Below are 27,001 nucleotides of genomic sequence, written 5' to 3'. Positions count from 1 at the left end.
CTACTCAAGAAATTCTAAATAATCAATTGTGTATTAAAGCTTCAATAGATATTGTTTGTTGGCTCACATTTCAAGCATGTGCTTTTAAAGGACATGATGAACGTCCAGAATAAAAAAACTGAGGTAATTTTCTTGAAATGTTGGAACTTTTAGCATCATACAATGAACAAGTAGGTGCTCTTGTTTTGGATAATGCTCCACAAAATGCTAAATATACCTCGCATCAAATTCAAAAAGAAATTTTGCATGTCTTTGCTAGAAATGTTCAGTCTTCAATTCATCATGAGATTGGTGATGCAAGATTTTATTTAATTATTGATGAAGCTCGAGATGAATCCAAAAGAGAGCAAATGGCCCTTGTTTTAAGGTTTGTTGATAGAAGTAGATTTATACGAGAACGATTTTTGGATATAGTTCATGTTAAAGATACAACTGCTTTAACTCTTAAGAAAGAGATTTCCTTTGTTTTATCTCATCACAATCTTGATGTTCAAAATATTAGGGGCCAAGGGTATGATGGTGCTACTAATATGCGTGGAGAGTGGAATGGATTGCAAGCTTTATTCATTAATGATTGCCCTTATACATATTATGTACATTGCTTAGCTCATCAATTACAATTGGCTCTTATTGCTGCAGCTAGAGAAATATCTGATGTTCACACTTTCTTTCAGAACTTGATTTTTATTATTAACATTGTTAGTGCTTCTTGCAAGCATAATGATGAATTACGGGCTTTTCAAGCAGCTACAATTGAACATTTAGTTGATATTGGTGAGATTGAAACGAGTAAAGGAGTTAATCAAGTAGGTGGTTTGCAACGACCTGGAGACAGCAGATGGAGTTCGCACTTCAAATCAATTTGCAGTTTGATAAAAATGTATGGGGCAGTTTGCTTGGTTCTTGAAAACATCTCTTTAGATGGATCTACTTATTCTCAACTTGGTGATGCGACGCCTTTTCATTTAAGTTGCTAATGTCATTTGATTTTGCATTCATCTTACATATAATGAAAAATGTTATGGGAATTACTGATGTGCTTTGCCAAGCTTTGCAACAGAAATCTCAAGACATTTTAAATGTTATGCATTTGGTGACTACCACAAAGACTTTAATTCAGAAGTTAAGAGATGATGGCTGGGAAACTCTTTTAGAAGAAGTGACATCATTTTGTAAGTATCAAGACATTGAAGTTCCTGATATGGATGCTTGTTTTTCTAGTGTGGGACGATCTCGACGTAAAACAGAATCAATAACAGTTGAGCATCACTATCGAGTTGATATATTTACAGCTATCGTTGATCAACAGTTGCAAGAGCTAAATAATAGATTCAATGAGCAGGCGACCGAGCTTCTTAAGTTGAGCACAACTTTAGATCCTAAAAATAACTATAAATTATTCAGTGTTGAAGATATATGCTTACTTGTTGACAAGTTCTATCCTTAAGACTTTTCTGACCAAGAAAAAACTCATTTGAGATTTCAGTTGCAGCATTATGAGCTTGATGTACCCAATCATCCAAAGTTAAAGAATATGTTATCGATTGCTGAATTATGTCAAGGATTGGTTGAAACAGAAAAATCAACAATTTATCCACTCGTTGACATGTTAATTCAACTTATTTTGACTCTTCCTGTTTCGACAGCAACTACTGAACGAGCTTTTTCAGTGATGAAGATTGTTAAAACAAGATTTCGCAATCGGATGGAGGATGATTTTCTTGCAAATTATTTGATTGTTTATATAGAAAAAGAAATTGCTGAAAGATTCACAAGTGATATGATAATTGATGATTTCTACTTTATGAAAGAACGACGAGCACAATTAAAATAAATATGTAAGAATCATTCTTTATTATTTTTTACTTTATTTTAAAGTTTTATCAAACATATATAATGCATTGCTTTAGCTAATGTTTCTTATATATTTTGTTTGTTTACATTTGATAGGTACAAAGACCAACAAAATTAAAGTGATGAATACATTATGAAGATGAAATTAACTTCATAGCTTTGACTCAATTTGGTATTGTTTTAAACCTCTTATCTTATACAAAGATTGTTATATATTTGTAGTTACTTCTTTGAATCAAACTAAATCATGCAATTTTTTTTTTTTACAATTCATGTACAATAAATTAAAAAAAAAATAGATTTTTATATTATTTTGGCCCCCCTATCAAATAATCCTAGCTCCGCCCCTGATCCAAGGTAACATTAAAATGAATCAAACTCAAAATAATTATTACAATTTCTTTTATCAACCACTTGAGTGGATTATATCAGATGAAGCTCGACCGGTTTGGGCTCAGCACTAATTAGACCAGCTTCAAAAACCTTCCCTGACGAACCAAATAAAGGTTGGATTAGCACTGTATTGACCTGAGCTTGAAGTTAGCTCACCTTTGGTTTGGCGTTAGCTCATCAATAATGATGTTACGTCAACATTGGTGTGAATATAATTAGATTTTTCTGCGTTAGGACGGTGGGAGGTTGCCATCAAATTGATGTGGATACGTCCTGGTTTGGATAGAAAGAAAACTTGGACAAACTGTCGCAATAACATGTATACATGAATTCGGTACCCATCGTCTCCGATTACTTTCTTAAAAGTTTTAAAATCGAGATCAAGTCGCCATCAGGGAAAGGGTCTTTGGTTCTTTCTGCGTCGCTAATAACGTGGATCTCACATTAAAAGTGTTCTTTCTCTTTTCTGTTTTCAAATTTTTTTTTATTATTATTCTCTAGTCTCCATTTCCTATATATATATATATATATATATTATATATAATATATATAAAGACAAATCTTGTCACAGAAAAAAATAAAAAATATATCAAGATCATAATTATTTCTCATAAAAATCAAAACCATAATTTACAATAATCATTTTGATTATATTTTAATCAAAACCATAGAAGTTGCAAAGTGGATACAAGATACCTCGAAGATCCGCATACGGCCCAACAATAACATGACCAAAGATACTAAGATAGCACGGCCACGGGGCTATTTCTCGGATAAAAAATTAATATGGGATGAAAACTTCTTTTTGTTCTTAAAAATAAAATAAAGTGGATCCGGACTCCGGAGCCCGCAGAAGAGAGGAAACGGCCATTGGTTTTTTGAAACGACAGGACAAGCAATTTTATATTTTTTTTCCTCGCAAAAAACCAAACTCGATCCCTATAAAAGAATAAACCATCGTTTAGTCCTTGTATCTTTAGAAAATAATTAGTTAGTCTCTTTGAGTTAAATTAATTCGCATTACATCCCTATATAATTTCATTTATTTTGATGAGTTTTTTTTAGTAATAAATAGTTTTTTGCTCCACTAATTTATTTATTACAATTTCGAGTCAAAATCTTGTCTGAAGTTAAAAAATGTTAAATTTTAATTTATAAATTCTAACGTGTATCATATTCCTTCCTAACAAAAATTGTTTGAAACATGCATTTAAATTAAATTATTTTATTTCAAACATATTTTAAGTTAACTCTTCTTTGTTATAAGTTTTTAAATCGTAATTTAAAATTTAAAATTATTTTTTTATAAGCCATGACAAATGAACTCTCGCTCTATTAAGTGTAAGCTAATAAGATGATGAATTGTCATTCACTTAATCATTTTTTATTTTCAAAATATTTTGTGCATGTTAATTGAAAGAAACCTAGGATATCCTAACCATTTCTCGGGCTACTTAATGAGTGAACAATCATATCCGACAAAGGGACTGAGTTTTTTTATATTTAAATTCTAGGGACTAAATCATTGCATTCATGAAGAGATAAAGTAAAATCGAAGCAAATAGGCAAGCAAGCACACCTTATTAATTAACAAAAACTAAAAGATGCGCTCCTTTAACATTAATTTATTAGATATCAGGTTTATAATTCAATGGGATTTGTTTTTTATATGATTGTTTTAATTTTATTACATGTGTTATGAGTTTAATGAATTAATTTACTTGATTTGATTTTTTAGATAATCAACCCTCAACATGGAGTTAATTAGATATAAAGTTTTATACTTATTTTAGTTTGTTTTTTAAGAGGTTATCTTGGTATCATTATTTGAATATCAAGTTTTGTAAGTTAATTTAAGTTGACTTGTGTTGTTTTACTGTATTTTTTTTATTGAAATGTTTTTTCAATGTCATTATTCAATAATAAACTGACTGAGAATTGAATTTTATAATTTGTTTCGATTTACTTTTTACTAGGTTATGTTAATTTTGTGATTTAGATTACAAGTTTTATAAGTTAAGCCAGGTTGGCTCGAGTTGTTTTTTTATTTGCTTTTCAGAGGGTTATTCTAATTTCATATCTTAGGTCATAAGTTTGGCAAGTTAATCTTTGTTAACTATTTTTTTTTCTCAATCTTATCCTTTAATATTAGGTTGATTAAAAACTAGACTACATATATTTTTTTGATTTATTTTTTATGAGGTTATTTGGTCGCATGACTTGAGTTGTGGGTTTAACAAGTTAATCCGGGTTGACTTAAATTATTATTATTATTATTTTTTAATTATTTTTTTAATTTCATCATTCAACACTGGTTTGATTAAAAATTAGATATTATAACTTATTTTGATGAACTTTATATAAAGTTGTCATGATCTCATTATTTAAGTTGTGGATTTGATAAATTAACTCAAATCAATTTAATATATTGTCATCTTAATATTTATTAAGAAATAATATTATCTTGAAATTTTTTTAATTAAATTATATTTTGACTAATCATTTAAGTTATTTTTAAATCCTTTAAATTAATCTAATCACTTCACATCAACTTCAACAAAATTTATTTATTTTTATTTTAAAAAACATTATCAATGACAGAATATATTTTTTTACCTAAAAAAATCATTTCATACCACGGGCTAATTATACAGTGGAAATGAAATGGTAAACTACGAGGACTAATCTTTTGAAGATGGGAAATAAGATACAGTGAACCTGGACACAACCGATTCAGCCTATAAAAACAGAAAGAGGAGAATGCTACCCATAAAAAAAGGGTGCTAAAATTTGAGTAGCTGTTCTTGTAGCCAGGAAAAAGGAATTCTTGCAGCTACGAAGAGAGAGAATAATCAATAGTAAATAGTGGTAATGGCCCTAATGGGGACGGTCAAGGATGGAGAGGAGATGAAGCTAAAGAAGAGAAATGAGGAGCTGGAGAAAGCCCTCAAAGAAAGCAAGCAGAGGGAGGATAGGATGAAATCAGAGCTACAAAGGGCATGGGAGAGGCTCCGAGTGGCAGAGGAGGCCGAGGAGAGGCTATGCTCCCAGCTGGGTGAGCTGGAGGCTGAGGCTGTCAATCATGCTCGTGACTGCCATGCCCGCATTCTCTCTCTCATGAACGAACTCTCCCAAGCCCACAACCTTCTCCATCTTCATCCAGTCACCAATTAATAACATCTTCATCAACCCTTTTAATTTCCTGTCTTTTTTGGCTCTCTCTGCCAGCATATGTATTTGGGAGCTGGTAGAGATGCTGCTTGCACCTTCGTGGGTGATTGATCTGTTGGTAATTAGGTCTCTCTCTCTTCAGTTATGATGATTCTCTCCCTCTCCCTTTTTTTCTCTAGGAGAGTCAAGAATTCTGTACAATATTTCTATTTTCTTCTTCATTTCATTTCTTTGTTCTACTGGATGTGGATTTTCTCTGCCCCTATTATTATGAATTTTTTTTGGGTGGTTACTCAATGGATCATACATATGCTTTTCTTTGGCATAGTCAATCAATGTAATCTGAGATGTTACCTTTTTAGGAAATATGTAAAAGGATTAACTAACCTGTCTAATGTTTGCGACAAAAACTGACAGATTTCACAAAGACAGAGGACGCTGAACAAGTTAGTTTACTGTCTTCACCTAGGAAGCCAGAGTTTTAACTGTCTGCGTACATTTTACAAGAGGATGTTTATCAGTAAGATCGAGAGGGTAGAACTTCAGCTGCTTCTGACATTTTATTTATTTTTGTTATTTGTTGAGAACGAGGTTTAACAAGAGCATGGTCGTCAGGTGATGAAGATTGAAATTAAATTAGTTGGCCGTTGTTTAACACTCCCGAGGAGATGATATAAAAGGATTAAAAAACCCCATCCGATTTTTTGTTTTTCAAACGAAAAATTGAAAAGAGCCGACGTGCATTTCCAAGAGTTTGAATACGACCTTGGTCATGACAGCTTCCCAAGACTCAAAAAGCAAACCATGGTGCCCTTGCTACCAGACAATTGCTCCAACCATGTATCACACCAGATTAGACACCACTACCGCATTCACTATACAAGCTGTGCGCGATATCATTCAATTCAAGGCTCCGCAGCAATCCAAACCAATCTACCAAAATTTAAAAAGCTTTAGCATGATATCGAAGTTCCTTACAGAATAGAATAGCAATTGACATTGAAGAATAGTTCACAACAGAGACCTTATCTTATTAAAGACTCAAAAACTACTCCTCCTAACCTCTGCTGTATCAAAAACAGGTGATCTCTCATGGCTAAATCTTTTTTTTTAAAAAAAAAAAAAAAACATTATTGATCATGGCTTGCATGTCTTCTCTCTCAGCTCCGGGTCCCTAGACACAACATATTCAGAAATCAGATAAAATTCAATGACCAAAAGTAATAGTGTGTCATGCTTAAAGTACGAACCAGACCTTCGAAGGTGATCAAGAATGAGAAGTCTTGGTCCAGGAGGGATTCTTACATCTCTAAGAGCGCTGGAAAACCAAACACATAATGATCACCAAAGATCCTCTTTAAAGAAATAACGATATATACATTGATAAATATTGATAAAACACAAACGCTAACTAATCATACATAAGGTGAAGGTAAACTAGATCATCTAAAAACTTGCCTGTCGGTCAGCAAAGGCAAAGTGTTATCCGTCAACAACCCTTTCTTGAAATTCTTTTCATAATTCTGGAGACCAAGATTATTTAGCATGGATCTTGTTCTGGCATAGCACAAATCTTCAACCGGTGGTTTAGATAACTTCTCCCCCAACTAAATAACCACATGAAAGTTTATCTCAGCATTGCAAGAATAAGACCAAAGGAACAATATGAGAATGATCTCTTACTAGAAACGAGACCGCAAAACTGGTTGCCTCTGTACATGTATGCAAGGAATGTTTTTGGTAGGTCTAATATGAAATTGCCTCCAAATAGAAAAGCTTTATTGATCCACACTCACCGCTTGCATGGGCAAAAATATAAACCTACTGTAGCATGTGATTCTGTAGGAAAAAAAAAGATATATCTTGCCTTGAAACTTTACCTTGAAAAGACCACCCTGAACTAATGCAAAGAAAAGTCCAGAAGTGATTGCATTAGTGGCAAGATTTGGGCCACCCATGCCACTCACCAATGAAAACATGGCACCGGAACCAAAAGCTGCAACCATGCTGCAATGATAAATTAATAAGATTTAATATGTGCATGGAAACTAAGGCTAAAGTACTCAAAATTAACCTGAACTTTGGGTCAAGCTACACTCCGCTCCTGAACCTTTTTTTTTTTAAGAGCAGTTAATTATTATTTGATAAAATCTCCAGCCATACACGGCATCCTTCCACAAAATTATCCCATTTCTTATGACTGATTTTGAAATTCTACGAATTTGTTTACCATTTAAACCTAATTTTCCTCAGTAAGATCTATACTGACTGTGGAATGGGAGGACGAGTTTAGTATATAACAGATAATGATAGAGCATCAATGGAAAGGTTAAACCAGGCCTTTCTAATTCATCTATACTACTCCTACATCTTTTCTTTTGATACAATGATAGGACTCAAGCCCCAAACTCTTCCCTTTTAAAATAGATTTCATTACAAGCATATGATAAATAGATGAAAATCATTGGCAACTAATATCTGTGACCACTTAGTTCATACATTTGTAGCACTTGGGATTCAATTATCTAAAGAAAGACACCATAATATGCTAAATGAAATTCCAGTAAAACAACATTTTATGAAGTCAATCATCCCATTAAGGGGAACACAAAGGAGTGAACAAAGATTATTGCTTGCAAAGGAAGAACATATGCACAGGAAAAGGGATGTAGCAAAAGTTACCTAGATTGGACATCCTCCTTGCCGCGCAATCTCTTCATGATACAAGCTATGCCAGCATTGGTTCCAGTCATTACAGCAAAATTGCGTGCTTGTATTAAGGGTCCGCCAGCTAAAGCCTGTACATGAAGCATATCGTTTGTTAAACATTAGCAAAATCTCTTAACGGATCCAGCAGCCACAATTAATTCAGGCCGTAGGGTACAGAATCAATCTAGTTCTGTACATTGACTACAAACACAAATCCAATGATAAACCAATTCTGAAGGATTTTTTTTCCTCTCCACTACATTCTCCCTTGGAATACTTAAACGCGTTTCAAGAAAAAGCATGTGAGACATAGAACTCATCTGAATCAAGCAAAGAATCACCCTTTTTCGATATTAGGAGCAAAAACTACTTGGTGGATTAATAAAACATTATAACAAATAGAGGGGGGGGGGGATCCTCTGCCAAAATATAAGAATCATGAAGCAAATATTATAAGCCGCTCTGCAATCACGTTGAGGAGAGCGTTCGGACAATTTAAGTCTGATACAGCTAGGAGTGAAACTCTAATCTATATAACTCATAAACTTTCATAGTAATCTCCTTGTAACTAGATGATGAAACTAGCTAGTTCTATGTTATCTGAGGAAAAAAGATTATCAGTTAGGCAAATCAAAATCTCTTTACGTTATTCATTTCGGGTAATTGATCTTCTCCAATTTCAAAGCAGAGCAATTCAAATGAAAAAAAAAAAAAGTTGAACCCTTTTGCCGTAATACTAACAGAAAGAGATTACTTGGGCTTGCTTGAGAGAGGCCATGGCTTGAGGGTTGAGAGAGGCCTGAGGAGGGGGAGTTGGCATAGAGGAAGAGATGTCAGGGGTGAGTGTACCCATGACGGCTCCGATGGCAGCGCCCTGAGCACCGCCGGTGGCAGTGACAACGGCGGCCTCGACAGGCAAAGATTGCTTGGACAACCAAGACTTGAAGCCATCCTCCAATTCCTTGAACTTGAACTGAACGAACTTAATTGGGTCTTGATTGGGAAACAGTTTGGCCACCATCACTCCTTGTTTACCCTGCTGCTGCTCCATTTCTTTTCTTTTCCGTTACGCTTTCCCCTGTTTGCTGCCGCCTCGCCGTTGCTGCTGCTGCTGCTGCTTCGAGCTACTATGAGGATAGAGATATATAGGAGAGGAGAGATCCTTCCTTTTTCTTCCTTTTGTTTTTATTCCCTTCATTTGAATTCTATTTTGAGGGTTTTATTTTTATTTTTTTCTTTTTTGGTACTACCGCTTAGATATTATCGATTTCCTCTCCTTTTTCTTTTGATAGTAACTTAATAAAATAAATAAGAGAATTAATTGCTTGTTATTTTTTTTTCATTCTAACGTATTTTTATGTTTTAGATATTTCTATGAAAATAAACAAATTTTTTCTAAAAATTTATTTGGCAGTGTGATTATAATTACTTTTTAAATAATTTTTCGTGTCAATAAATTTTTTTGTTTTTAAAAAATTATTTTTGACATCAGCACATCAAAATGATTTGAAAACACTAAAAACATATTAATTTGAAGTAAATAAAAAAATTTTAAATTTTTTTTTGAAAATGCTTTTAGAACACAAAAACAAACAGACTCATAAAAAAATCACAAATTATATTTTAATGAGTCAAACCTTAAACTATTTTTTTTTCAATATCAAAACACCCTAAAATGTCAAATAGTCTACTTAAATTTAAATATCCCAAATCACTCTTCAAAGGCAAGTTTGTGACAGGATTGGAAGTAGAAATGAGGTGTTTTCTTTGTTTAACACCATGGATATACAACCAAGTCTCGTTTGTTAAAGTGTTTTAAAAAAAATTATTGTAAAACTATTTTTTTTCATATCAAAACACCCTAAAATGTCAAATAGTCTGCTTAAATTTAAATATCCCAAATCACTCTTCAAAGGCAAGTTTGTTTGGAGAGACAGGATTGGAAGGAGAAATGAGGTGTTTTTTTTGTTTAGCACCATGGATGTACAACTAAGTCTCGTTTGTAAAGGTGTTTAAAAAAAATTAATTTTTTTACTTCAAATTAATTTTTTTAGGTGTTTTCATATCATCTTAATATACTAATATCAAAAATAATTTTTTAAAATCAAATTAAAATATTATTTTAATAAATTTCTGAGTAATTTTTTTTTTGAAAATCAACGATTACAACACTTTTAAATACTATGTAAAAAGGGAAGTGAAATATCTCTAAGTGTCTTTTCTTGTTTTTTATTCATGATCTTTCCTTATTTATCTCCTTTTCATTGTTTCTTAACTAAATAATTTGATTGTTGGATTAAATCCTCCGATCATGGATGCATAATTTCAATTGAGTTGATGAATAAATGTTGTAGCAATCTCCTCTACTCTTACCATTTAAAATATCTTTTAATTAACTTGTTTTTAATTAAACATTTGATTAAGGATGTAAGCTCCTTGATAAACTAGCATCATAGTTTATTTCGACTTATAAATAGGTGTTTATTGTGGTTACTTCCTATGGTTCCTCATGCTACCATGGTCGAATAATAAGAAAGCTTGATGATCTAGGTATCTCGTTGAAGATTGTTCAAAGCACTTTTCATTAAAGGGACAAATGCCTTGAAGTTGTATTTTAAAGCGAGAAATTGTCTCATTTGTTTTCATTCCTTTTAATCCCATGTGACATTTGCAAATATGACTAGGTGACAAATTTGCCACGGTATATGAAAAATAACACAAAGGTTAGTAGTAATGATGTACAAGAATATATCTTTGAAGTCACTTGCAGAATAAGAATATCTTATACTCAGTTTTCTGATAAGTTCCTTGTTGAACGAGGATGTTTTATCCTTGATCAAGAGGGTAAAAATAACTATAAGAAGAGAGTTATCTTGGTGTTGGAATCCCTTCTTAGCGAGCTTTAAAAGGCTATTTATATGCTCCAGATAATGTGAAATGTGTTCTTAAGCCTGTATCATATGATTTTAGAAGGAGCTTTTCGATGACCAGTGGTAATATAAGAGAGGTAGATGGGCTATCTCATGCCTGCAAATCTTTGAATTTGTAACGATTCTTTTGTTATGGTTGTAATATGTAAGTTTGTTTTTTTTTTTTTTAAATAATGGTATAACCTAACACTAAATGAATGATTAAAATTGGATATGGTTCATACTTTAAGTAAGGTGATTTAGTCTATCAAGGTATCATGGACCCTGAATGAACTCTTCTTTTTAAGAGATGGATAACCTTTGTTATTTTAAAGGCGAATGGCTTCTGGGATGACTGATGGATGATGGCCTTTGAATTGATTGATTGATAGATGGTCTTTTAGGCTAACTGAAAGTTTGGTCATGATCTAACTTGGGTGTTCTCCACTCTCAAGTATAGAAGAAAGGCCAAACCTCTTTGTAATTGCTCTTTGTTTGTGTCTAGCTTATAGGTTTGATTAAATATAGATGATATCTAAGATCAATAATTAATAGCAAGCCAAATATTTTTTTTCAGAAAAAAAAATTAAACATATAGGCTTTTTTGACATGTTTTTTTTACAAAAAAAATATTAAGTGTAAATCAAAAAACTTATACATGCATATATATATATATATATATATATATATATATATATATATTGAAATAAAAAAGAGAAACTAAAACCTAAAATGGGATATGCCCATCATATCAGTCTGGAGCAAATTCTCTATCTCAGAAAGTGGACTCTTTCAAATATGAAAACGCTTATCTCCCTTAGTAGCCAGTTTAGCTAAGTAATTTGTATATGAGTTATCTTCCTTTAAAGTATGTTGGATACTTGTCTCTTAAAATCTTGATAAAAAGCCTTTGATCTCTGTAATGATATCACCAAATTTATGGAAGCCTATGGAATCCTCCTATATGAGTCTAAGAGAGTCCATAGAATCCAAATCACAAATGACTTTAGTTAGACCCCTATTCCAAGCAAGCTACAATCCAAAGTTAGACCCTTATTCCAAGGATTAGATCTCACACCAACATAACCAAATAAACCAACTAGCCGAGAACCATTATTATTTCTAATCAGGGCACTAGGTTGCTAGAAGTGCTCTTATTAACATTAAGTTTGATGAAGCCCTCATTAGGTTGCTACCGAGATACCATTCTTAGAGCTCTAGGACCCTTGTCAATATATAAAAAAAAAAAAACTTATTACAATCCACTTAAGATCACATATCTTTCTTATAAGTCAAACTTCTCCCAAGTAATGATCATTATAAGTTACACTGTTATAATGACCCCATAGCCACCGGATAATAGCTAAAAATAACAAGGATCTCCTAGTTGTGGCAAAGAAAATGTAATAGCCCGGCCCAACACGCCATATATTATCCGCTTTGGGCCTTACCGCCCTCATGGTTTTTAACTTGGTGATGCGAGTCCACTTCTGAGCCTGACGCTCCAAAATACGTACGACATATCAGCAACCAACACTACTAATAAGACCATGGCTCTGGACACTCGCTTTTGATGTGGGATATCATAAAAAGTCAACCAATGTTTTGCATCACTAACCCAAAAACCATTTGCAAGATTAAAACTAAGTTTAATCCAGACCCCCTAGTAACTAAATAATCATAAGGGCAATGTAGTATGTCCTTCACATCATGATTGCAGCAGTATCATTCTGTAGTATTAAAAACTTTACCATGAAATATAAAAATATTAATAGGGAGAGAATAATCAAGAATGAGCCAAATATAAAATTTTACTTTCTCAGGAAAGGTAGCTTCTACACCCATTGTCAACCCTGACCATTTACGAACCCCTTGAGATGTTGAAGCAACCATAAATAGGCTAATTTAAAACTATAACATCTTGTGGGACTAGTATCCCATGTTACATAGTCATCAAAAGAAGAAATAATATAGAAGGAACAATTATAATCATAGATTTTAAAACATCAGAAATCATAATAGCCATTCTAGAAAAATTCTAGTCACCATTTATCCACAAGTCTGTAACCTGTAAGTCCACATTAATAATATTAATAACATCCATAAGAGAGTATAAAAGCCCCTTCACCAGCTAAAGGTCAAACTATAAAGACAAGTCTCATTTCCCAAGTCTAAATATGAACCCTTTATTCAATTGAAGAAAAAGTTTTAATGATGGCACACCAAATTGGTGAAGCTGACATTAGAGCCCTAGTCACACTAAACAGATCTTTATTAAAAGATATTTGTGCTTTAAGAGACCAACCTAAAACTTATTTAGACTGTTAAACATGTCATATCTATTTACCCAAAAGAGCTACGTTAGAGGATCTCATCTCTCAAACCCCAAACCTCTTAGGGAAAGTAATAAAGTCTCATTTTACCGGGTGAAAGCCATGATTAAGACTTTTATTCTGCTAGATTAGGCTTTTTAACAATCTGCCAACATTTGATCAAATAGATTTTGGAAGCCAGAAACATTGTATGAGATAAATAAGTATAACAAACATCATTAAGTTGGCTAGAGTTAATCTCCCCACCTTGTTCAAGAGCCTGCCCTTCTAAGAAGAAAAACTCTTGCTAATTTTCTCCCAAACAAAATTAAAATGGTCATTTTTAACTCTTTTTTTAATTAAAAGAAAACCCGTGTACTGACTCAAATCACTCATAAAACAAATAATAGATAATTGACTAAATATGTTCTTCCTTGTTCTGTATATAGATTTAGAATATATAATTTTAGACTTCTCAAAGTTCACCTTAAGTCCAGATGCTTTGCAAAAATTAGATAAGATATTAGATATGAGTCTAATATGAGAATTCTTTGCCTTTATGAAAAACAAATTATTGTTAGCATAGAAAATATACAAGATACCTGGGCTACTATAAAATAGTTGCACTAGTTTATATGTTTTATCTGCAACTTTATGAAAAGTTAAACTGGAAAGCTTCTTCATGTACAAAACAAAAAGATAAAGAGAGAGAAGGCCTTTTTGTCATAGGTCCCTGTTAGGTATAAAAAGGAGGAATATATATAAAACAATATGAGTTAGATAGTTTTGTCAGGGAAGCTAAAATTTTTCAAAATAACCTATAAGAAATCTTAACTGACTGTATCATAAGCCTTCTCAAGGTCTATTTTAGTTACTAAAAACCCCTATTTACTCTTAGACTTGTGCATATGTTACATAGCTTCCTGGGCCACTATAACATTGTTTGTGTCACATCTATTTGGGACAAATTGCTTTGAAGAGGACTGATTAACTCATCCAGAAAAGGGCACAATCTATTAATCAAAGTCTTTGTAATGAATTGTACACTAAATTGTAGAGACTTGTAGGGCATAATTGTTTTTAAATATAAAGGTCTATCTTCCTTCATAATCAAAATTAGAAGAGTCTCTGCTTATCTTTGGTTAAAATAGCAGTTTGTGTAGGCATTGCTAAAAAGGTTGCAAACATCATCTCTAATAATAGCTCAATTCTTTTGAAGAAGAAATGTTAGAAGCCATCCACACCTGGCGATTTAAAAGAATTCATGGCAATTAATGCTATAAACACCTTATCCTTTGTGACACGTTTTAATAAGCCAGTCACACCTGTTTGAGACACCCTATAAATGTTTTGAAGAATAAGTGATTTAGGTTCTATTTATTCAATCGAGTAAAATAGAGACTTATAAAAAATAAGGGCCTTTTCCTAAAGCACCTTATCATCAATACACCAATTATCACTAGATATAAATAATTCATTAATGGAGTTGTGCCTCCTTCTGATCATAGTTTGAGTGTGGAAGAAACTGATATTGTGGTTTCTGACTTTTACCCATCTCTGGAACTAGAAAAGCTTTTTTAGACAAAGAATGTCATTTTATTCCCTTTTTAGAATAACTAGGGAGTGTGAAACACCCAATTCAAGTCTTTGCTAAACACCATCTAACCTAACTTCAATACATCTTTTCTTTCTAAATTATTTATAAAACGTATTCTTGTCAAACCTAAGAGCATCCTTCTAAATATATTGTAAGCCCTCTCCACATTGTGATCACCATCTTTTCATACCTAGATACAACTGTGTGGAAATCTGGATGCTTAACCCATATAGCTTAGAAAGACCCCCACGCCACAAAAGGATATAATTATAGTTTGAGTACAGCCTACGCAAATTCTCAACAAATACTTTCTTGAAAACTAAATGCTAGGTAGGAGTTACTAGTGCTCTGTCTAGTCTTTTGTCTAAGCATTCAATTTTATTTATTTAGAACCCTAAAATTACCACTTAGAGATAAAACCCATATCCCCCCTGAATGTCTGTAAGTTTTAAATATAGCTACAAGCGAATAACCAAGACGTGTCCAGGACTTGACCGGTTTAGAAAATTAGAAATGGGTTTTTAGGAGTACAAACAAGATTGGTCAAAATTTTTGGACAAATTCTTTGCAATAGCATCTACCCATAATATTGGTAGCACCCTCACATTCTAGAATAAAATTGGCATATCTTAAATAAAAAATCATTAAAATAATTAATGATTTGAAAGGTTATTAGGGTCTCATGACTTAGGTTGAAGATTTGACATATTAACTTGAGTTGATTTGAATAAATCTAAGTAGATCCAATATGTTATCATCTTAACATTTTAAAAAATATCATTTTGAATTTTTTAGTCATATTATATTTTTATTGGTCATTCGAGTTTTCTTTAAATCTAAAAAGTTAACCATGTCATATCAAATTAACCTCCACATAATTTAATTTTTTTTGGCTAGAAAACATGCTAATGGATAATTTTTTACATTCAATAAAAATTCTATCTGACTCCTAGATAATATAATACATATTTTTTTAATATGGAGCTGGGCCTTAGTAGCGGTTGGATGGGCTGGTTAAGTAGTGTCTCAGGGCTTTTAGGCCTTCTCTTGTCATTGCATTGCAAAGTGCAAACAAACCTTGGCTCACCCGCCCACGAAGACATGCTTGTGATTTCTGAGTAGCCCACGTCTTGACTCTTGAATACTGTAGCGTGCACATTCGCAGAGAGAGCGAGGGGAGAAAGAGGGAGAGCTCCGCTTTTGGTGCTTGAACCTGGACGCCATTGAATATTTTGCTTTTTACAGCTCTGGTAAGTATTCTCTCGCCATGTCTATATGCACTGGCCAGGCATTTTCTTTTAAGATTCACGCACCAATTTCCACTTTCCGATTTTAGGGCTTGTTCTTCTTTTATCAAATGATTTATAAATTCGAAGGAGAGAGAATTCATCCCTTAACTGCATAATAGAAGTTTCCATTTCTGCATTTCTATCAAATCTAACTAATACTAAGCAAAGAGGAATGGATTTTGTTTTACAGATTATTAATAATATTGCATGTATGTTGAAATTTGATTGCTGTTAATTCAACCAAAATGAGCAATAGCTCTCGGGAGGATTCTCCAGACTGGCTCCGTTCTTTCCAGGTCTGTTATTTCCCTTATTTCTTTTATTTTAATGTTTCGTATCCTGGGTACTGGCTAATTAAAGCATTGCTTGGCAGGCCCCAGCTCTGACATTGTCCTCTGACTCAGCCTCATCGCTCAAGGCTAGTCCTTATAGGGATGATACGGTTCATTCTCAATCGTCAAAGGAAGGCAACGATCTTGTTGGTCCAACTACTGCTGATGCTCCATCCAATAAGAGTTCCAAACCAAAAGGGGGAGCTAAGAAGAAGAAAAGAAAAGGTGAAACAAGATTTTTTTTCTTTGCTATTTGTACTGGTCAAATGGTATTGGCTTGTGCTTGTATCGTAGCTACATTACAACTATTTGCAAGCCTCGTCTATGGTGGTTTTTTACCTTTTTTTTTTTGAAAAAAATAAGATTCATTTAGTCTTGGTTTTCAATACTTTGTTTTTCTGAAAATGATTCAGGGGATGGGGATGATGGAGAAGATGTTAAGGATGGCACATTTGTGAATCACACAAAAGAACCTCATGTAAGAGCATTTATACCAACACTTCTTTTGTGTTCAGATGAGTTTAGTGCCAATAGTTCATGATTGATTGGTACAGTAAGGTATGAAGTATAAACCATAGTCTGTTTTGGGAGTTGATGGAGTCTGTGGGAGAATTTTGTCCAAGGCTGAATATCAAAATAGACATGTTGCTTCTGCTGGTTATACATGGCTCCTATAGTGAAGGAATACTATTGTTTAATAGGTTATATGCTAATGAAGACTTTTGTGTATTGTCAAAAGTTGATGTTTGATAATGCTGTGGCTGATTTCAAAGAGCAAACCGAGGGAAGTTTATCTTTAATCCTCTGCTAAAATCTTTAAGTGTTTCTAAGAGTGACATCCTTCTTGGTATCATAGGTGAAGGAATCTGATTGTTGGCATGCCACCTCCCCTGCACTTAATTGTCCCCTTCTGTGCACATTCTGGTGTAGCGAACTTAGATGTTAATATCTAATTTCTAACCATTCATTGCTCTAACAAGATATTGTATACTGTCAACTAGTTTTAGATTTTCTTTCTTCAACTATTGGCGTGGAATGTTTCTTTACCAGGAAGGTCTAGCATGGTTACTGGTTTTGAATGTTTAGTTCTGAGATGTATAGCTTGCTATTTATATGGTTGACGTTGATGACAATTACAATGATGCTAACAGGCATCAAACCATTCAGTTTGGGCATTATCATCAGACTCTGAGTCTTGTCCTGATAATAGCCCTGCAAGGGATCCCAGAAAAAATAAAATTGAAGAGAGCAGAAACAATGAGGATCTAATTCTTATGCACAGCAGAGAAGTGTCTCCTGTAAAGAAGGCCTCAAAAAGTAAATCTCCGAAGAAACTTTCAAAAGGAGAGGGTCACGCTCCAAAGAATGGGAAGAATGGAAATGATAACTTGCAAAGTAAAGGTACAAGGAGAAGATGGAAATTGTGGTGAATATTATATCTTTCCAAATTTCACACAAAGAACTCTCTCATATTCTTAAAATGCTCTTAATTGAAGTCACAGGAAACCATGGGGATGCAGAAATTACTGAGGAAGACACATCTGAGAAGCATATAAATGCTCATGTAAGAATTATGTGCAGCAACTATTCTTTTTTCCACTTTCCCATGCTTCAACCAATTCACGTAGCAAGATAAGCATGCAGGTGTCTACATCAAGGTTACCATTGGTACTCTCTGAGAAAGTCCAGCGCTCCAAGGTAGGAATCCTATTGGTCTTAAAAAAACCTCTTGTTTCCTCTGCTTTAACTATAAATATCATTTAACTTTCCAACTCCATGGTGCTGTCTTGGATGCTATTAATAGACATAGTTCTCTTATATTGTTAGGTTTTTTTTCTCAATATTTTATAGAAGTTCAAATAATAATTGTGCGGGGAAGAGAGAAGGCCAGTTCTGGGAAGAAGCAAACTGACCATTGCTGGCTGCTTATGTTTGTATTGCTTAGTTGTTTGGTCCCTTGATGATTTCTTTAGAGATTGTTTTCTGCACTATGTACCCCCCTGCTTGATAATGGGTTTGCTTCTGATTTGATGGTTCTTTGGTTCTTGCCACATAATATATAAATCCATGTTTATAAAGAAATGATGGATAACTTTATGCATGCATCCACATGCACATCAGTTATTAACTAAAAGCTTTATGATGCAGGCGCTTGTTGAGTGTGAAGGTGAATCCATAGATCTAAGCGGTGATATGGGGGCTGTTGGGCGGGTAGTGATTCCGGATACCCCATCTGGAAATTCTGAAATGTACCTAGACTTAAAAGGTATCTTTTGTTTTGTTATGATAATTTATGTGGTTACTACGTTCTTCATTTGGTATAATTTCAAATACTCCCCATCTAATATAGCCAGAAGAAAGCTCAACCATTTCTTGTAGCAGATAAAAATTTATGCATTAATTTTTCAGTAATGAAAGGTCCTTTTTCCTTCAGAATCATCATGGATGATTTTACAGATTTTGTGCATACACACAATTCACAGCAATCATGTTAATGTTACTATAGCTAAACTTTATTAGAAATTAGCTCGAGCAATCTGTGGAAAGTGTCCCAACAAAAAGTTTGCTTTTTTACTTCCCCAACATTTTACTTTACCATGCTCTAGTGCCTTATGTGTTTTTCTCTTCAATGGTGGCTCACTTTTGATATCCACCCCGAAAACCTTGCCCTTATCTGTTTTGTTATGCATGCCTCTGTAGAGTGCTTGCTTCTGATTTACTTGACCTTGTTGTTTCAGGCACAATATACAGAACAACAATAGTTCCTTCCAGAACCTTTTGCGTTGTATGTCATGGATCTCTGCTTGAAATTTTTTATTCACATTTAACACCCCCTGTAGTTTCCCTTTCTCACCCCAACTGTCAGTCTCATGATTTCCATGGGTTCTGCTGTACATTTTTACTTTTGAGAGAGGCATGATAATGTTTCTCTTTTGGTTCAGGTTAGCTTTGGCCAATCAGAGGCAAAGGTGTGCCCAATTCCCTCTTCCTATTACTCATTCTATGCAGCTCAGATAATGTTTTACTATTTTTGATCTTGTGCTTGATCAGATAGAGGCTATTATGAATGACTTCATTCAGCTAAAAACTCAGTCTAATGTTTACGAAGCTGAAACTATGGTTGAAGGTTAGGGTTTTTTTTTCAATGGTTTCTTTATTGTAAATACTTTATCGAGAAATATCCCTTTGAATAAAAGAACTCGCCTTTGTAGTTCGCTAAAAATGACCTGTATGAGTAGGAACGCTTGAGGGTTTTTCTTTCAATTCTGAAGATGAGACTGACAAGATAACAAAGGCTACTGCACATCAAACTGATCAGAATGAGGGTGTTGAAGAACCAGCCAATGGAAAAACTAAGAGAAAACCTGTGAAATCATCTGTATGTTTTAAATCTTCAAGTACTTCAAAGTCTTTACTCCTTCGTGAACTGCTAGAAACCATGCTTTTGCTAGCTTTACAATATATTCCATTTATGCTTATTTATGCAAGTTTGGATGCAGGGAGTGGCTCGAAAGAAAGGTAAAACTGCAGTAGGAAAGCCGCAGCCAGTAAAGAAAGTAAGAAAGAAGACCCAAGTATCGAAGAAAGCCAAGACTAAAAAATAATAGACTTGCGTGCAATATTTTTATCATATATATTGCATAAACCATGAACAATGACCATATATAACCTAGCTGATTAAGGCTGGTATAGAAATCACGATTAGATTAGGGTTTTTTTACTTGCTGGAATTTAATCAATGTAGCTTGTGAATCTTATTTTAGAAGAAGGTTATTTTACATTTGTTTATGTTTTTCATACCAAGACATGGTCAATAAACTAATTCAACTTCATTCTGGCAAAAGGATTCATTTCCAGGAGAATTGAAATAGCACTTGGTGCTCTTCTACAATAGTCCAACTCTTCGTGCAGGATTTGTGAGGTTCTTCACCATTCCCAACGATGCAGGGTGTTCTGTGGAATTGCTTTATTCTAGCAAGGCAGATAAGATTCCATCTATGTTCATTAGGTTAAATAGAGGATGAAGAGAAGGAAGAGCAATGGAAGAGGTCGGAGAACGTTTGAGGAGGAAACCAGCTTCATTGTCTCCCCATTACCAGGCTTGGGAATCACAGAAGCTGTGTCTGCCCCATCAGGCGTCTCGATCCTGTGCCAGAGATTCGTTCTTTATTTTAATACTACTAACTCTTATCTGAAGCGAAATAGAAAAAAACAGGCCTTTTTTTTTTTTTTTTAATCCAAGCAGAATAAATCAATAACGAGGGAAAGGAAGCATACCGGTTGGCAGTGGGGCAGAAGATGATGGCGTAATCAGAAGCCTTGCATGTGAAAGTGCTGGTGCCATCATCAAAAGCGTAGCTATAAGCCCTTGGACATGCTCGTTTGAAAATGGTTGAATAAAAGGATGGTCGGCATGTGGTTGGGTTGGCAAACTCCCCGCCGCAACAGTACTGGTCCAGTCCAAAGGCCTCACAAGCACTTTTACAAGCAACCACACCTCCTCCTCCACCACCATCGCCTACCACCTGAAGTTCCTTTGGGCAACCTATTTGAAACGAAAAGTTGAAGCGATTAGGTCATTGCCTCACCGAAGAGCCCAAAATGTAAAACGAAAATTAGTTGGAAGGTGGAAAACCTTACCCATGTTGACATCTGAAACGCAGCCAGTGACATTACATGCACCGTGGATCCCAACGGGTGCGGCAACAAGAGGCAAATTGTAGCCGTCTACGAGGCTGACGTCATAGTAATCTTTGACATTGCCTGTGCCAAGGGTGATCTCAAAGAGCGACGCTGGTGGAGTAGCACCATTGCCTACGCATTCCAGCCTTCCCCCGCAATCGCCAGTTTGACAGGAGCCATTTCCAGAGCCGTCAAATGTGCATCCTGTCCTTGCCCATATCCGACCCGACCACCCTGGGACACTTGAAATGCTCACACTTTGACCAGAATCCAAGCGGAATCCAGTACTTGCAAGTTGTGGGTTGCCTGCACCTGCTAGGGTACCGGGCCATATGGTATAGGGGCAGTCGTTTGTTATTGTAAAAGTGCACGAGTAGGAGAGAGGGATTAGGAAAGAGGTGAGAATTAGACGTAAAAGTGGTAACGTAAAGGGCATCATGAGAAGTCTGGTGGATGCTTCTTGTAGCTTTGTAAAATGTAGCCTCAGGAGAGACGGATAGCAGTGGGTAGGGCAGCATTTTGCTTGCTAGGGCCATCTCCTAGATAATGTAAGGGAAGAATCTAGGTTGGAGATGATTGCGCGCTATGGAAAATCCAAACCTGAAAGGTTACGTTGCTTTGCTGAACACTGAGCCGCAATATCACTTTTCTGGGTTTAGTATTGCTTTCATCCTAATGGCCACATGTTGAAGCGATTCCTTCCTTTTGCATTTGCACAGCATTTATATATTACAGACAGACGATGCAAAGTCATGCTCCTGTCCCCCCTCTTTCTCCCCTCAAAGAAAGAAAAGGTTCCGAGCTGCTTCTCTCCAAATGAAAGAAACATTAAAAAAATTAACAGGTTGAAATGACATCAATATCATAAAAGTGAGGGATTTGCCTTCAAATCATCGCCACCACAGTCTACGCCCACAGGTTTTGAGGGCATGTGATTTCGTTAAGCGCATTTCATTGTGCAATCAATGCGGATTACCCTTGTCCTTTTCTCCTATTTTCCCTGTTTTATTGGATCAATCCTTTTGAAGTTTAATACTAAAACCATCTTGTTCATCACTGAAAAAGATTTTCATCCTGTGAAACATAGCATACCAGATGGTGATAAGAAAACGCAGCACCATCATCTTGTTTATACTTGATCAAAGGACGAATGTACACCACAAATTACAGCCAAGAAGCCGAGAAACGTTTAAACTGTAAACGACGAGGGAGAAGCATTATTTCTTATTTTTTCTTAGAATATTACGAGGATACAAGTGCTAATGCATATATCCAAAATAAACCCCAACAAACTAAATCTACTCCCACATTAAATCCACAGGGATCAAATTTTCGCTGGTTGGAGAAATGTTGGAGAACAGGGAAGTTTTAGACCAGAAAGGGGAGGCTATCAACCAGAATTTATATCAGCGTACTTACTCAGGAGCTTCAGAGCAGGTCAGATACAAAACTTATCTCCCTCTTACACCAATAGCAACCAAGATAGGCGTAATGCTGTGTGGACTCTATTGATTCCAAAGCTGAAGACGAGCTTTGCTTGGCCTTAACAGATTCCAGAGGTTGAAGCCAGCAATTCTAACAGCTTAGATGCAGCTGCTCTGCTCTTCAGGGGGTCAAGCTCGCCATAAAAATAAGGAACTTCCTTTTGCCTCTGCAATTCACGATCCAATAGTAACTCCAACAAATCAGGTTCCATCTGCCACATTCATACACAAAGCAGGTATGTAAGGTAAGGCAATCAACTGAAACAGACAATAAGGTAGGCTCTAAAAAAAACATCAATACGACAGCCCAACATCATTTGATAAGCAGGAAATTAGATCTTGAAATACGTGTATCATAAAGCAGAGACAATGATAAGTTAAAAAATAAACCAGCAGTCAAGATTAGTCTGGGATTCAGACCTTCAACGACAAGAAGTGAACTGCAGGTAAATGCACTATCTTCTCAATCCATCAGCAGCAGTTCCATGCCACATCGATCACCACACCTGTACAAGATAAAATAAACTCTTTGAGCTTTACATTATCAACAAAATTCTCAAAAACAATAATTCATTACTGATAACAGAGAAGTATATTTAAGGTCTCCTGAATTGTATACACTCCAATCCCTGCAAAATTAAAAGTTACTTCAGGAAACCATACAACAAATCTAATTATGAAAGCAAGATTGAGTAAACAACAACAAATAAAAGCAAGGAATCAACGCAATATTGGTCTTCAACCTGCAATAAACCAGACAAAATAAAGCATAGCAGCAGGTAAGTTTGAGCACAGAACACTGCAGAAAAGCCCTGATAAAAACTATGCTGCATAACCAGCAGCACCCAAATACAACCACCACCCAAAATCATGAAGTGCAAAAAATAGCAGATAAATCTGTTTCATAAACTTACGCAAACACAGATTTATGAAGGTTAGTACACTCAACACAAACGTAATGAAGTCAGCTAGTATTAAACGTATCTCAACGAATTTGTGTTTCCAAAACTTAAAATGCACACAATAAGCACATCCACAAAAAGCAGATCAAAACACGGTAGACACAAAATAATTGCATAAAGAAGTAAATCAAAACGCTAAAAGTTGATACTACCCTATAGATATAAAGTCTTGCAAAAGACCTGAAAGCACCAGAAGTTAGTTTGAATTCAAAAGGAATAGGAGAGCTTGAATGAAAATGAATTAAACTCTAGCTTCATACGTGAGTGAATGGAGCAAGTTCAAGATCTCCTATCGAAAGTCAAGCTATGCTATTGGAACCGCTACATTGCATTACATATGAAAAATAAATATTAAGTTCCTCCATAGAGGAGGACACTGATGGTCCACCATTGTAGTACCCACATTAAGTTCAAAGACATCCGTATCCGTTCCGTGAAACATGAAAAGGAGAAACTTCAAATAAACATCACGAATTAAAAGAGAAAGGGTTATTTCAGCTATACGATAGATTATATCTAGCTCATATCCATGCCATCTCCGACTTGGCTGCAGATTGGACTGGCAGCAGAGAAAGATCTCTCGAAAGGAGAAGGATGAAACTGTGCATTGCGCCTGCGCTTGAAAGAACAGCTATCCGTGGGAGCATTACTATTGTCATCATCGAGCTTCCTGCGAACTCCTCTGACAGCCTGGTCCTCGGCTGGGGAAAGGGGGAAAATCCGGCCGCTTGCGCGACAAAGGGAGGAATGGTTGTCATACAAAATTCTCTGGTTACAGTTCTTGTCACAGATGTGAGTGAGACCAGTGAGGCTGCAGCGGTACATGTTGGCAAGGACATGTTCATTCTGACACTTGCAGTCACATTTGTGGACAGGAATTGGGCCATCGAGGCCAAGAATAGTGGAGAGATAAACAACATTGGCAGGAGCAGACAGGATGGATTTACCAAAGACATCCATTGGCAGCTTCAAAGAAATCTGCAAAGCCACCAGAAGAATGGGGTCAAGCTCATCCGAGACGGAACTCAAGTATTGCTCGAAAGAAGAGGTTCTCCCTTTTGTTTTCTTGTCCAAATTCCCACCTTTTTATTCAGTAATGTACTGTAAAGGAAAGAAAATCTACTGTGTCTTTGATGAAACGAAAAGAAGGGAAAAGGAAAGACGATTCCGACAAGAATTCAAATTCCAACAATCATATCCATAGTTATAACAGACACTGAATATGGTGTCTGTCATGAGTCCAAGGCTATTATAATATTATATAATGAGTGATTCATGCTCCAAAGATTCTAAAAAGAAATTCTTCTAAGAAGAGAGAAAAAGAACAGATCTGAGCTCCAAAACTAAGATTAAAAGAAAGAAAGAAAAATGACGTAATTAAAAGGGGCAGTGATTGAGAATCAATATTCAGTAGAAAGAAAGGAAAGGGCAAATGACCTGACCTGATCTGAACTGATCTGGTGATGTGAAGAAGAGGAGGAGGAGGAGGAGGAGGAGCCACAGGTAATGAGAAATGATAATGATCGACCGACCGACCGACGATGCCACTACCCCTCACCTGCCAAACAAACCTAACCTGTACCCAACACACACACACACTCTCTCTCACCACACAGACAGACTTAAGGAATTCTTCTCGTCTCTCCCCGTTAATAAGAAAATATAGTAAGGGTGAAGAGCACAGAAGTGGGAGACGAGGATTATTTATAGAATTTTATGCATAACAAGAGATGCTCCCCCCCTCTCCATAATTCCATTCCTGTTGAGTGTTGACTTGACCCTCCATCTCCTCTCCACATACATGCATGCATACAAATATAAATTTATCATTACTTTACATAACATCCAACGGAGACTTATTAGTTCATTAATTTAAACTTGACTTTGAAGATCCGGAGTTGGATTTCCTAATCCTACGCTTACAATTAATAATATACCATAAAAGCGCCGTACCAATAATTATAAATAGTTTTAAATTCTTTCTATGTTATTTTTTTTTATTTTTTTATTGCTTTAAATTAATATATTTTTAATGTTTTTATTATTTTAATGTGGATTTCGTCATAACATAATGGCTTTTAATAATTGGATATATATCCTCATTTAATATATTAAGAAATCTCAGATATGGTAATTAAAATAATAATAGAGTGTGTAACTAAGTCAGTATAATTTTGTCTCTTAGTTAATTAACTTGTCACGTGTCTATCTGCTTTACCTGTCTCTATTCCCTCACTTTATGTCTCCCCCCTGCTTCTCTTTCAAGTCTCAACATAACATAGCATCTCAATCTTCCCACCTCATGTGATGTGTATTGAAAAAAGAAAAAAGAAAAAAGAAAAAGAAGGGTATAATATTGGCTTTCATTTAATTTATCCGCCCTGAACACGTATTTTTATCTCCGTATATACTGGTGTCCATGTACAATAAGGAGGCCCAAGCCCAGCCCATTTATCTCATCTTTTTTATCAGTAACCAGTTGGACTCGGCCCTCTTGTTTTATTTTTCACGTGTTTTTATTTAGTTTTATTTTCTACTCATTTGAGCACAAGCTTAACTTTATTCGGTGATGTATGTCAGCTCAGCTGTGTGATTAGATGCAGGTGATTAATGCTTGTCATATGCAGATCAAATGAACCGACCTGCCCTTATATTACCTTTATTTTGATGAGATTTATAGCTTTGTTAACTAATTGATAATGTATCATTACATGATCTATTGACAAGTCTATGGAGGTTTATTCCCATGCATTTCTGGCTATTGATTTAGTGGTTTCAGATGTCTCAAAAAATCCAAGTTATATATTATTCAATCTTTTATTTTAGTAATTTAATTTATTTTTCCTGCCAACATAATTAATAGGTGTTGATTGATATTTGTAAAAAGATTTTTTTTTTTTTTTATGATTTTCAGGGACTCTTCAATATTTAAATAAATATTTTTCTAAAAAAATACAATAATATTTTTAAAAAACTCTAAAAATAAATATGACATGGAGAATGAATATTGAAAACTCTTTTTTTTTTTTTAGAATTTTATAGGTCTTTATAGCCATCCTCTTTGCCCTTTAATTTCCATGTGAGGACAGAAAGATCTCTTTTTTTATTTATATGATAGAATTCAAATATCTTATATGTAAAAAAAAAAAAAAAACCATCTCTAACTCATTAGAGGAGAAATATATATTACTTATTAAAAAAAATTATTTTTATATGCATGTGAGTTTAGAACTTGTTTAAACTTAAAGATGTTGGATTGACAGTTCATCAACACATATATTTAGACTTAATACTTAACTAATCCTA

At 34.7% G+C, this 27,001-nt stretch overlaps 6 protein-coding genes across 13 annotated transcripts; 3 read left to right on the top strand and 3 right to left on the bottom strand.

Annotated features, from left to right (window-relative positions):
• Positions 1–137: 137 nt before the first annotated feature.
• LOC118056187 (uncharacterized) lies at positions 138–1,447 on the top strand. The gene is made up of 2 exons (XM_035068333.1): positions 138–806; positions 1,061–1,447. Exons 1-2 carry the CDS (start codon positions 138–140, stop codon positions 1,445–1,447), a joined length of 1,056 nt encoding a protein of 351 aa, XP_034924224.1.
• Positions 1,448–5,007: 3,560 nt separating this feature from the next.
• On the top strand, positions 5,008–6,523 carry LOC118056183 (protein RESPONSE TO LOW SULFUR 2-like). Its single transcript, XM_035068323.2, has one exon. The coding sequence runs from the start codon at positions 5,119–5,121 to the stop codon at positions 5,419–5,421; it is 303 nt and encodes a 100-aa protein (XP_034924214.1). The 5' UTR covers positions 5,008–5,118; the 3' UTR covers positions 5,422–6,523.
• Positions 6,353–9,333, bottom strand: LOC118056182 (chloroplastic import inner membrane translocase subunit HP30-2). 2 transcript variants are annotated; one of them, XM_035068322.2, is made up of 6 exons: positions 8,882–9,333; positions 8,101–8,216; positions 7,299–7,425; positions 6,877–7,025; positions 6,669–6,736; positions 6,353–6,592 (listed from the first exon to the last, which is right to left on the bottom strand). In XM_035068322.2, the coding sequence occupies exons 1-6, from the start codon at positions 9,176–9,178 to the stop codon at positions 6,579–6,581; spliced, it is 771 nt and encodes a 256-aa protein (XP_034924213.1). In that variant the 5' UTR covers positions 9,179–9,333; the 3' UTR covers positions 6,353–6,578. The 2 variants fall into 2 exon arrangements, with proteins under 2 accessions (XP_034924213.1, XP_034924212.1); XM_035068321.2 differs by having other exon boundaries at positions 6,674–6,736.
• Positions 9,334–16,034: 6,701 nt separating this feature from the next.
• LOC118056175 (DNA-binding protein BIN4) lies at positions 16,035–20,364 on the top strand. 3 transcript variants are annotated; one of them, XM_035068303.2, is made up of 13 exons: positions 16,038–16,195; positions 16,425–16,530; positions 16,608–16,791; positions 16,980–17,044; positions 17,718–17,967; positions 18,069–18,130; positions 18,211–18,264; positions 18,715–18,832; positions 19,305–19,351; positions 19,509–19,535; positions 19,618–19,693; positions 19,806–19,945; positions 20,067–20,364. In XM_035068303.2, exons 2-13 carry the CDS (start codon positions 16,480–16,482, stop codon positions 20,169–20,171), a joined length of 1,179 nt encoding a protein of 392 aa, XP_034924194.1. In that variant the 5' UTR covers positions 16,038–16,195; positions 16,425–16,479; the 3' UTR covers positions 20,172–20,364. The 3 variants fall into 3 exon arrangements, with proteins under 3 accessions (XP_034924195.1, XP_034924194.1, XP_034924193.1); XM_035068302.2 differs by having other exon boundaries at positions 18,063–18,130; XM_035068304.2 differs by lacking the exon at positions 20,067–20,364 and having other exon boundaries at positions 16,035–16,195; positions 18,063–18,130; positions 19,779–19,916.
• Positions 20,298–22,193, bottom strand: LOC118056176 (pathogenesis-related thaumatin-like protein 3.5). 2 transcript variants are annotated; one of them, XM_035068306.2, is made up of 3 exons: positions 21,208–22,193; positions 20,845–21,112; positions 20,298–20,713 (listed from the first exon to the last, which is right to left on the bottom strand). In XM_035068306.2, the coding sequence occupies exons 1-3, from the start codon at positions 21,686–21,688 to the stop codon at positions 20,572–20,574; spliced, it is 891 nt and encodes a 296-aa protein (XP_034924197.1). In that variant the 5' UTR covers positions 21,689–22,193; the 3' UTR covers positions 20,298–20,571. The 2 variants fall into 2 exon arrangements, with proteins under 2 accessions (XP_034924197.1, XP_073263192.1); XM_073407091.1 differs by having other exon boundaries at positions 20,298–20,538.
• Positions 22,194–22,437: 244 nt separating this feature from the next.
• On the bottom strand, positions 22,438–25,284 carry LOC118056177 (uncharacterized). Of its 4 annotated transcripts, none has more exons than XR_012168956.1 (4): positions 25,138–25,284; positions 24,200–24,673; positions 23,154–23,362; positions 22,438–22,945 (listed from the first exon to the last, which is right to left on the bottom strand). XR_012168956.1 is itself a non-coding variant. In XM_035068312.2 (2 exons), exon 2 carries the CDS (start codon positions 24,653–24,655, stop codon positions 24,212–24,214), a length of 444 nt encoding a protein of 147 aa, XP_034924203.1. In that variant the 5' UTR covers positions 24,656–24,673; positions 25,133–25,277; the 3' UTR covers positions 23,927–24,211. The 4 variants fall into 4 exon arrangements, 1 of the variants encoding a protein (XP_034924203.1); XR_012168957.1 differs by having other exon boundaries at positions 23,082–23,239; XR_012168958.1 differs by having other exon boundaries at positions 23,154–23,239.
• Between the last annotated feature and the right edge of the window lie 1,717 nt (positions 25,285–27,001).

This window comes from Populus alba, unplaced genomic scaffold (genome assembly GCF_005239225.2).
Source record: "Populus alba unplaced genomic scaffold, ASM523922v2 scaf18, whole genome shotgun sequence".
NCBI classification, from domain to species: Eukaryota; Viridiplantae; Streptophyta; class Magnoliopsida; order Malpighiales; family Salicaceae; genus Populus; species Populus alba.
Note: the sequence above shows the minus strand (reverse complement) of the source record. Positions and strands in the feature narration are given on the sequence as shown.